Below are 11,596 nucleotides of genomic sequence, written 5' to 3' on the forward strand. Positions count from 1 at the left end.
AGGTTTGTTTCTTGGCATCTTTTCAAGACCAGGGTCAGATGATCAAGACAGAAGTCAAATGAGTCTTCATAAATAGAGAAGTCATCCATGAATACTTCAAGGAACTTCTCTACCATGTCAGAGAAGATGGACAACAGCATCTCTGAAAAGTGGCAGGTGTATTGCACAAGCCGAATGGCATTCGTCTATAGGTGAATACGCCTAAAGGACGAGAAAGATTGTTGTTTGAAAAGTACTCCATTACGTATGTATGGTAGTTTTTTTCGTATGCCCGTCTAAGTGAGAGTATAGGTTTCCGGCTAGTCTTGGAAGTCTTGTAATGGATTCTTCTGGTTGGGTTGTAGCGCGGGTTTCCATTGGGTGAACCCCTATCGATCTTCTTCTTGTTTGGTAAGCGGCTTCTTGCCTGGCACATTAACCTCATTTAATTTGAATTGACTACTCTTTGATCTCTTATTTTGTGGATCTATTGCTATTTGATTGTACCCGGAATATCCATCCAAGAAACAATAAAAATCATGACCTGCTAGTCTTTCTAGCATTTAGTCGATGAAGGGTAAAGGAAAGTGATCTTTCCAGGTGGCGTCATTGAGTCTTCTGTAGTCAATGCACATACGCCACCCTGTAACTGTCTTTTTTAGGATCAGCTCATTCTTTTCATTGCGAACCATTGTCATTTCTCCGTTCTTAGGAACAACCTGGATAGGGCTCACCCATGGGCTGTCAGAAATGGAATGAAAAATCCCAACCTCATAGAGCTTAGTGACTTCCTTCTGCACAACTTCCTTCATAGCTGGATTCAACCGCCTCTGTGGTTGCACTACTAGTTTGGCATTATCCTTTAGCAAGATTTTATGCATGCATCGGGCAGTGTTAATATGCCTTTAAGGTCACTTATAGTCCACCCAAGGGCGGTCCTATGTGTTTTAAGCACCTGAATTATTGCTTCTTCTTCCTGTGGCTCTAGTGTAGAGCTTATAATCACAGGATAGGTATCTCCCTCTCCCAGAAATGCATATTTTAGAGAGGAGGGTAATGACTTAAGCTCAAGCTTAGGAGGCTTCCATAGATTCCTCTAAATCAGGTTGAGTATCATCAAGGATATCCTCTAGCCCTTCCTTGAGGGTTTCGGCCATGTTGACCTCTTTCACTAGGGAATCAATGAGGTCAATGTTCATACATTCCTCAGGAATGTCTGGGTGCTGCATAGCTTTGACGGCATTCAGGACAAACTTTTCCTCATTGACTCTTAGGGTTACTTTCCCTTTTTCAACATCAATGAGGGTCCGTCCTGTAACTAGGAAAGGTCTTCCTAGGATAAGGATGCACTCTGGTGCCGCTCCATGTCCAATATCATGAAGTCAGTGGGAAAGGCAAAGGGTCCAACCCTAACAATCATGTCTTCAACTACTCTTGATGGTATCTTAATAGAACCATCAGCAAGTTGAAGGCACATGTGGGTTGGTTTGACTTCATTAGTCAAGCTAAGCTTTTTTATTAGTGAAGCAGGTATTAGATTGATGCTTGCTCCAAGGTTACATAGAGCTGTCCTTGTACAAGCATCACCTAGAGTGCATGGTATCATAATGCTTCTAGGATCTTTAAGCTTTTCTGGTAAGCTGTTTTGAATGATTACACTACGCTCCTCAGTGGGGAAGACTGTTTGTGTCTCTCTCCAATCCTTCTTATGACTTAGAATGTCCTTCATGAACTTTGCATAAGAAGGTATCTATTCAAGAGCTTCTACAAAAGGGATCTTTATCTCTAATGTTTTGAGACACTCCGCAAAGTGGACAAACTGTTTATCCCTTTCCTCTTAACAGAGTGTCTGAGGAAATGGCATCTTAGCCTTATAATCATCAACCTTGGTTAATGAAGGCTGAATGCCTTGTATGCTGGAATGGGAGTTACTAACTTGCTTAGGAGGGTTGTTATCAGTGAATGGCTGACCTCCCTTGCTTAGGCGTTCAATGCCCATGCTGCTGCCCCCTGGGTGTTTGATCACCCAGTCTCTGCCCTTTCCTATTTTAATGCCAGGAGAGATACCTCTCTGGGCATTTGAATGCCCAGTCTCTGCCATTTCTTGGCGTTCAACGCCAAGATGGATACCTCTCAAACGCCCAGTCTCTGCCCTTTGCTGGCGTTCAACGCCAAGAGAGATGTCTCTCTGGGCTTTTAAATGCCCAGAGTTATTTTTTGCAGAGACCTAGGTATCCTCAATGGGCTTTTCGTTTTTATTGTACTGAGGTTGGGTGCTTAAGGTTTTCCCAGTCCTCAGTTGGATAGCCTGGCATTCTTCTGTTATCTGCTTAGATACCTGCTGCCTTGTTTGACTCAACTGGGCTTCTATATTTCTGTTAGAAGCCTGAGTTTCTCGTAGAGCCTCTTGCAGTTCTAGCATTTTTTGGGCAAGGGCTTGTAGTTGCTAAGTCAATGGGCTATCCTGCTCTGGAGGGTTAGGTTCAACAACTACTATCGTAACCTCTCCTTTTATAGAGGTCTCAGAAGATGAGTACAGATGCTGATTAGTGGCAACTGTCTCAATAAGCTCTCGAGCCTCTCCAATGGTCTTTCTCATGTGCAAAGAACCACCAGCAGAGTGGTCCAAGGACATTCTAGCCATGTCTAAAAGCCCATAGTAGAAGATGTCTAACTGTACCCATTCTGAAAACATTTTAGTGGGATATTTTCTTAGCATCCTTCTATACCTCTCCCAGGCATCATAAAGAGATTCACCATCTCCTTGTTTGAAGCTTTGGATGTCCAGTCTCAGTTGGTTCATCTTTCTTGGGGAAAAGTATTGGTTTCAAAACTTGTCCACTAACTGTTTCCAAGTTTTTAAACTAGCTCTAGGCTGGTTATCCAACCACCTTTTTGTTTGATCCTTTAAAGCAAATGGAAAGAGCAATATCCTGTAGACCTCTTGGTCTACTCCCTCACTGTGTACTGTGTCAGCAATCCTTAAGAAATCTGCAAGGAATTCTATAGGTTCTTTATGAGGAAGCCCAGAATACTAGCAGTTATGCTGCACCAGAGTTATAAATTGAGGGTTTAATTCAAAGCTACTAGCTCTGATTTGAGGTATGCTAATACTTCTTCCATAGAAGTCAGCATTGTGATTTGTATAAGATCTCAGAGTTCTTCTAAACTCTTCATTCCCACTTGGGTTCATGATGGAGAAAGGTAGAAGATGAAGATGGAAGAAGATAGAAGGAGTAGAGGAAGAGATGGAAATAGAAAAAATAAACAATAATTAAAATATTTTTTGTTTTTATTTTATTTATTTATTTCAACCGAAAATTAAAGTTAATTAATTAAAATGAATTGAAAATTTAATTATTAAATTTTGAAAAAGAAGAGAGAAAAATAGAAGAAGAAATTCGAAAATTAGAAAAGAATAGTTAGTTAGGAAGTTTTGAAAATGAGGAGAGAGAAGAGAAGTTGTTAAAAGAATATTTGAATTTAAAATAAGATAAGAGATAAGATAAGAAAAGATTTAAAATTAAAATTTGAAATTAGAAAAAAGATAAGACAAGAAATTAAAAAGTTTTGAAAAAGATTTGATTTTAAAATTTAAAGAAAGATAAGATAGAAAAGATAAGGAAGTTAAGAAAAGATAAGTTTTAAAATTAAAAAGATTTGAATTTTAAATTTTAAATTTTAAATTTAAATTTTGAAATTTTGAAAAATTCAACAAGATAAGATAGAGATTCAAAAAAGATTTGAATTTTGAAAAGGTTTTGAAATTTGAAATCTGAAATTTGAAATTTAAAATTTGGATTTTGAAATTGAATTTTGAAATTTGAAATTTTAATTTTTGAAATTTTGAAAGTTGAAATTTTAAATTTGAAATAAGATAAGATAAGATTTTGAAAAACATATGATTTTTTATTTTGAAAAGATTTGATTTTTGAAAACTTGACAACTAAGATATGATAAGATAAAATTTTGAAATTGAAATCTGAATTTCAATGAAAAAAATCGAAAATTAGGTTGAAATTAAGTTATAAAAGATATTTTTTTGATTTTTTAATTTAATGATGAAAGAGAAAAACACATAAAACACACAAAACTTAAAATTTGTAGATCAAGTGCACCCAAATTTTCGAAAATTTGGAGGGAAACACAAGGGGACACCAAACTAAAAAATTTTAAGATCAAAACACATACAAGACTCAGGAACACTTTGAAGACTAACAAGAACACGAAGAACAAAATTCAAAAGATTCAAAGAATACAAGAACATAAAAAGAAAACCAAACTTAAAATTTTTAGAAAACCAAAGATAAATTTTAAAAAATTTAAAGAAAATTAACAAGAAAACACCAAACTTAAAAAATTTGACACAAGATTTAAACAAAGAAAAATTATTTTTGAAAATTTTTTGAAAGAAACTTTGAAGAAATCGAAAAATAACCAAGAACATAAACAAAAGGATTTAAATAGAAAGATTAAGATTAATGCCAAAAGAAAAATATTTTTGAAAAGTTTTTAGAAAGAAAGACTCAAAAGGAACAACAGATACCAAGAACATAAACCAAGGCTTTAACCAATTGAGCAAAGAAAATAAAAATATTTTTGAAAAGCTTTTTAAGAACTTTCTAAAATTTTGAAGAAGAGGAAAATAAAAATAAAAGACACAAATAAAGTTATACTCAATAAGAACACAAACTGAACAAAGAAAAGAAAAATATTTTTTTGAAAAGGTTTTAAAATTTTTTTTGAAAATTTTGAAGAAGAAAACAAAAATTAAAAGACTCAAATAAAATAAAATAAAATAAATTACCTGATCTAGGGAGCAGGACAATCCAGCAATTTGTCCAAACTTAACTATCCTCGGCAACGGCGCCAAAAACTTGGTAGCACGTGCAATTTGTCCACACCTTTGTACTGTTGTACCAGCAAGTGTACTAGGTTGTCCAAGTAATACCTGAGCGAGTCAGAGTCGATCCCACGAGGATTGTGGCTTGAAGCAAGCTATGGTTACCTTGCAGGTCTTAGTCAGGCAAAATCAGAAGTTTGTTGATTGTATGTTGATTGATTATATGTCATAAATGCTTGGATAAAACCAATTGGATTAGCTATTAGGAATTATATGCTGGGAATAGAAAATGCTGATAGGAATAGAGTTGAGAGTTGGAGTTGCTTTGCCATTCTGAATTAACTCTGGTACTACTGCTCTCTTTGCTTATGAGTGATTTCTTCAATGGCAGGCTGTATGTGATTGACACTGCTTTGAGCAGCTGCCAATATTCCTCCAGATCTGAACCCCAGGTTTAGTGTGGATCCATCTTTACTTGAGGGTGAAGCGCGTACAGTCTATTCTCTTTTATGATCCTACTCAAAATACCACAGACAAGGTCGGATCTTCTGGATCAGAGAATGATGCATCTTTGGGTTCTAGCCTCTACCGTAGAGACCTTAATCTCACCGAAAAATAGCTGAACTAATATCTCGAGAAGTCCCCAACAAAGTCGTGGATTAGCTGTCTGAGAGATGTATATTAAAGCTGTTGGTCGTCCTTATCCAGTGAAAGACGCATTCCGACCCAAGTAGACGCAGGTGTTTGTCAGGCACGTTCATCTTAATGTGATGAACAGAGCTAATTGGTTAGATCATCCTATTCACCACGATGAAGTACGAATATACATCTCAGAATTAATCAAACATGGATCGAATAGAAACAGTAGTACTTTTATTAATTCATAAGACTCAGCAGGGCTCCTCCCCTCAACCTAGGAGGTTTAGAAACTCATATTGAAGTAAAAACACAATGAAAAACAAAAATAATGCTGAATAATGTACGTATAACATGAATTAAATCCCTTAAATACTAATTTAATGACTAGTAAGGGTAAAACAATCCTTTTAGTGCTAAAATCTACTTCTAGGGCCCACTTGGTGAGTGTCTGGGATGAGCTTGATGAGATCCACGTGCTATGAGTTCTCTTGGATGTGGAACGCCAGCTAGGGAGTCCTCTCTGGGCATTTGGACATTGGGCTCTGCTCCTTGGGCAATGGACGCCAGAAAGTGGGCAGGAAGCTGGCGTTGAATGCCAGTTATGGGCCTTCTACTCCGAAACAAAGTATAAACTATTATATATTGCTGGAAAGCTCTGGAAGTCAGATTTCTATAGCCGTTTATAGTGCTCCATTTGGACTTCTATAGCCCAAGAAAATTTTTTCCGAATACAGGTAGGTGATGACTTGCATCATCTACCCTTCTTTCTTGCATAAAGAAGACCATAAAAGAGCATAAATCTCATTTGATCAGTATAATTCATGCATTATTTGATGAATATTATGGTACATTACTTTGAGATGAGTTGTGCTGAATTTCAGGTGAAAAAGGCATCAAAAATGGGTAGAAGACAAACAAGAAGCTGGGCGTGTGAAACTGGCATGCCACTTGGAGCAAACACCACAAAAATGCACTGGCGTGGCACGCCAAGAGCTAGGCGTGGCACACCAGTACTAAAGTCCAGAGAAGAAGTCCAAGCATGCATATGGGCGTGGCACGCCAATGACTGGCGTGGCACGCTAGTACAGAATTCCAGAGAGCAAAATGGAGGACACAAAAGGGGCGTGGCACGCCAGGTTAGGCGTGGCACGCCTGACCCATCAACTACTATGGGCGTGCCACTTGACAAAAGGGGCGTGGCACGCCAACTCACCATCTCAAGAAGAACCTCCACTATGGCGTGCCACTTGGTGTCGAAGGCGTGGCACGCCAGCTCCAAGAAGTCACTTGGGCGTGCCACTTGAGAACCTAGGCGTGGCATACCAAGCTTGAAGAGTGCACAAATGCATGGATGTGCCACTTGAGCAGCATGGCGTGGCACGCTAGTACAGTAATCCACAGAAGGAGCTAAAGGCAACTAAAGACTGGGCGTGCCACTTGAAGTCGAAGGCGTGGCACGCCAACCTCTCAATCTCACTTAGGCGTGCCACTTGGTATCGAAGGCATGGCACGCCAACCCAAGCATCTCACTATGGCGTGCCACTTGAAGTTGAGGCGTGGCGCGCCATCCACTGGAATCAAGGCAAGATTATGGGCGAGGCACGCCAGCCTTTAGGCGTGGCACGCTGGTACAATTTTCCAGAGAGGATGAAGGAGGCCAATTACATGGGGCGTGCCACTTAGTATCGAAGGCGTGGCACGCCATTCACCATTCCTCACTTAGGTGTGCCACTTGAGCAACCAGGCGTGGCACGCCAGTGTCATTCAGAGGGAAAAGAAGCATTGGGGCGTGCCACTTGAGTTCGTGGCGTGGCACGCCAAACAGAGGAATCACTCACTCACAAAGGGGCATGGCACGCCAGACCCTGGGCGTGCCACGCTAGTGCAACTTTCCAGAAAAGCTTAGCCAAACATAGAGCAAGGGTGTGGCACGCCAGACCCTGGGTGTGGCATGCTAGTTCAAGTTTCCAAGGACAAAGAAAAGTGGAAAAAGGCAAAGTGCATGCCACTTGAGTTTGAAGGCGTGGCACGCTAAGGTTGATAGAGAGATGAGCGTGCCACTTGAAGGATTGGGCGTGGCACGCCAAGCTAGAAATGAAGGGCATGTGACACGCCAATAAAGCGCCAGCCACACGCCAGCTGAGAAGTCACGCTTATTGAGTGTTTTCTTTTCCCTCCAAAATGTAATTTTCCTTTTTTACTTTTGTAATTCTTTTATTTTACTATGAGTAGTATAAATACCCCCAACGAGTACTGAAGAAGGGGGTTAAGCAGTCAGTTTTAAATCTACTTTTACACTTCACTTTTGGGTACTTTTTGAGCTCTGAGTAGCTAACTTCTCTCTCATTCAGAGAGGGAGCTCTGTTGTACTTGATGGATTGATAATAGTGAAATTCTTCTTTTCTTCATCTTCTCTTTGATTTGCTAAAAAGAATTTCGTTCTTAATTCTTAGTGTTCAATTATCTTGGGAAAGAGATTGAATGCAATTGGGTTTCATGGGAACCTTGGGAAAGGAAACATGAAACCATGCTTGAAATCCCTTCTCACACTTGAGTAGAATCTGGGTTTTGGTGTTTGGATACGTGACATATAATCCTCCCTCTACCTGGACCTATAAGGGTGTGTGGTATAATCAGGGACCAAGCATATCTCTCTTCATGAGCAATTAGACCAAGGAATTGGCTATTGATCAAGATCTGAGAGATTGAGTCACCAAGGGATTGGGGCTCAATCAATCATGATTGCCTAGAGGTCAATGAGTTGCATGATTGAAGATGATATAAGCTTGATTTGATCCAAAAAGACAACATCCCCCAATCTCAATGAACTTCCCCATTCTTATCTATCCATTTCTTTACATTTTAATTTTTACATTCAGCAATTACCCACTCCCATTTACATTCAAGTCATTTATGATTCAACACTTTACATTCTGCAATTTCCATTTCTGCACTTTATTGCTTTTCTTTATATTCTAGCCATTTACATTTATGTCATTTACAATTCTGCACTTTACAATCTTATTGATCCGCTTGACTAATTCATCAACCAATTAAAACTACTTGAATTTGCCAATCTCTGTGGATACGATCCCACTCCACTATGGGTTATTACTTGGCGATAATTTTGGTGCGCTTGTCTAAAGAACTAATTCACTAATTTTTGAATGGGGTGTGAATTAGAACTCATCAAGTTTTATGGCGTCGTTGCCGGGGATTGGCTTAAATTTGAGAGTGATTAAATTGATTGGAGAGCTAGGTTAAGCAATTTAAATTCCTTGTTATTTTAATTTCTTTTATTTAGCACTTTTTTTATTATTTTATTTTGAGCTTCATTTCCTTTTTTCTTGATTATTTTATTCAGTATCCATATTTCCACTCTTCTTACTGTTCGATCAATTGCACCACTCACACGAACAACTACTTTAACAAAAGTAATTTCTTCATCCATTTTCTTTTTTCTTTTTTTTTGCCTTGATTGGTTGTTTGACAGGTAGGAGAAGCGGGGCTTCAACTTCCTTTGATTCTGAACATGAGAGGACCTTCCTTAGATTAAGGAGGGAAGTAAGAGGGAAGAGAGTCGTTGGTGCTGAGGAAGAGGAAGAGTATTTTGAAACAAACATGGAGGAGAATATGGAGAATCACCATGAGGAAGAAGTTCATAACCATGCCAGAGAAGGCCCAGTCAATCATGATGGGCAAGAAAGGAGAGTCTTTGGCTCCTACATCAACCTAAACCTAGGAAATTGTGGCAGTAGCATCCTAAAGCCAATAATTCATGCCAATAATTTTGAGCTAAAGCCTCAGCTCATCACACTTGTTCAGAATAATTGCTCATATGGATGAAGTGCCTAAGAAGACCCTAATCAACATTTCAGCACATTCTTGAGGATATGTGATACTGTAAAGTCCAACGGGATACACCTTGACATCTACAAACTACTCTTGTTCCCTTTCTCACTCAAAGATAAGGCAGCAAAGTGGTTAGAATCATTCCCCAAGGATAGCCTAACTACATGGGAGGAGGTCATGAACAGATTCCTTGCAAGATTTTACCCTCCACAAAGAATCAACAGGCTGAGAGCTGAGGTGCAAACTTTCAGACAACAAGATGGAGAAACACTCTACAAGGCTTGGGAGAGATTCAAAGATCTGACAAAAAGATGCCCACCGAAAATGTTCATTGAGTGGGTACAACTATATATCTTTTATGAGGGACTGTCCTATGAAGCAAAGAAGGCAGTGGATCATTCTTCAGGAGGCTCACTCAACAAAAAGAAAACCATTGAAGAGGCCATAGATGTCATTGAGGCTATAGCTGAAAATGAGTATTTCTATGCTTCAGAAAGGACTCAGAAGAAGGGAGTGCTAGAACTTAACTCTGTAGATGCTTTGTTAGCTCAGAACAAGGCAATTGTAGCACAAATAGCAGCGTTAACCAAGAGGATGGAGGCCAACCAAGCCTCAGTCATTCAAGAACTAACTCCTCAACAAGAAGGGAATGCACCAGAATCTGAAGGTGACTAGGAACAAGATAATTATGTGAACAATTCATCCGGAATACCATATGACCCACACTCTAAGACATACAACCCAGGTTGGAAGAACCATCCAAACTTTGGGTGGGGAAATCAACAAAACCATAACCAGGACCACAACAAGCCTTATTCATCAAATCAACATCCCAACCACAACCCCAACCATCAAACAAGGAACCATAGACCCTACCATAACTCACAAAACACATCATACCATAACAACCAACCCATACACAACAACCTCAATCAAGATGAACCATCCTCAACTATGCAACCATGCGAAATCAAGAGCAACTTTGAGAGGATGGAGGCTTCAATAGCACAGCTGTCATCCCAGATTTCAGGAGCAGTCTCCACCCTCACGGACAGACAAGCACAAACTGACAGAAGGATAGATGCTAATAAAGAAGAATACAGGTCAAATCTGAAAAATCAAGGCGCAGTAATCTCAAAGTTAGAAGCACAAGTGGGAGTTTTGTCCAAGCAAATCCCACTTCCCACACACACATTTTCCAGCGATACCATGGCTAACCCAAGAGGGGAATGCAAAGCCATAACTCTAAGAAGTGGAAAGGTTGTAGAGGAAGGAACCCCAAGCAAAGATAATCATGAAGAGGTTGCATCAAAGCATGGGAACGAGGATGAAGGGGAGATCCCAACTTCACCTCCACCAAAACCAGTCTTGAAGTCCTATGTGCCAAAGGCACCATACCCACAAAGATTGAGAAAAGATGGGAAGGATGGTCAGTTCTCTAAGTTCTTAGAGATCTTCAAGAGGCTCTAAATCAACAAACCATTTGCTGAGGTATTAGAACAAATGCCACTTTATTCCAAGTTCTTAAAAGAGCTTATAACCAAAAAGAGGAACTGGGAGGCAAAAGAAACCATAGTATTGACTGAGGAATGCAGTGCCATCATACAGAAGAAGCTGCCTCAAAAGCTGAAAGACCCAAAGAGTTTTCAAATCCCCTGCATCATAGGGGACATCACTATTGAGAGAGCTTTGTGTGATTTGGGAGCTAGCATAAATCTTATGTCCCTAACCATGATGAGAAGGATGAAGATTGAGGAAGCCAAGCCAACAAGAATGGCACTCCAATTGGCTGATAGAACATTTAAGTTTCCACATGGGGTGGTGGAAGACTTGCTAGTGAAAGTAGGAGAATTCATTTTCCCTGTTGATTTCGTTGTGCTGGACATGGAAGAAGAGGCCAACACGTCAGTTATCCTAGGAAGAACATTTCTAGCTACTGTCGGAGCCATCATTGATGTGCAGAAAGGGGAACTAGTCTTGAGATTGCATGAAGAGAAAATGGTCTTCAACGTCTTTAAAGCAATGAGTTACCCCCAAAGAATCCATAGGAGAATGCATGCTGGTAGACACCATGGAACAGATAGTTCAAGAATTCATGGAAGAAGAACAATGTGGAGAAAGCATTGAGCTGGAACAAGCACCAGATGGAGAATTACCACAAGCAACCATGAGAAACTCAATCATGCCAACTACCACAGACAACAAAGATGCAGAGTCACCAAAAATAGAGCTGAAAGCCTTACCACCCAGCTTGAAATATGCATATCTGGGTGCTAACAACAC

The 11,596-nt window shown here is 39.6% G+C and overlaps 1 protein-coding gene across 1 annotated transcript; it reads right to left on the minus strand.

The window, feature by feature from the left end:
* Positions 1-1,052: 1,052 nt before the first annotated feature.
* On the minus strand, positions 1,053-1,708 carry LOC127741566 (uncharacterized). Its single transcript, XM_052254293.1, has 2 exons — positions 1,330-1,708; positions 1,053-1,264 (listed from the first exon to the last, which is right to left on the minus strand). The coding sequence occupies exons 1-2, from the start codon at positions 1,706-1,708 to the stop codon at positions 1,053-1,055; spliced, it is 591 nt and encodes a 196-aa protein (XP_052110253.1).
* Between the last annotated feature and the right edge of the window lie 9,888 nt (positions 1,709-11,596).

The sequence above is a fragment of the Arachis duranensis genome, chromosome 9, assembly GCF_000817695.3.
Source record: "Arachis duranensis cultivar V14167 chromosome 9, aradu.V14167.gnm2.J7QH, whole genome shotgun sequence".
Classification (NCBI taxonomy): Eukaryota; Viridiplantae; Streptophyta; class Magnoliopsida; order Fabales; family Fabaceae; genus Arachis; species Arachis duranensis.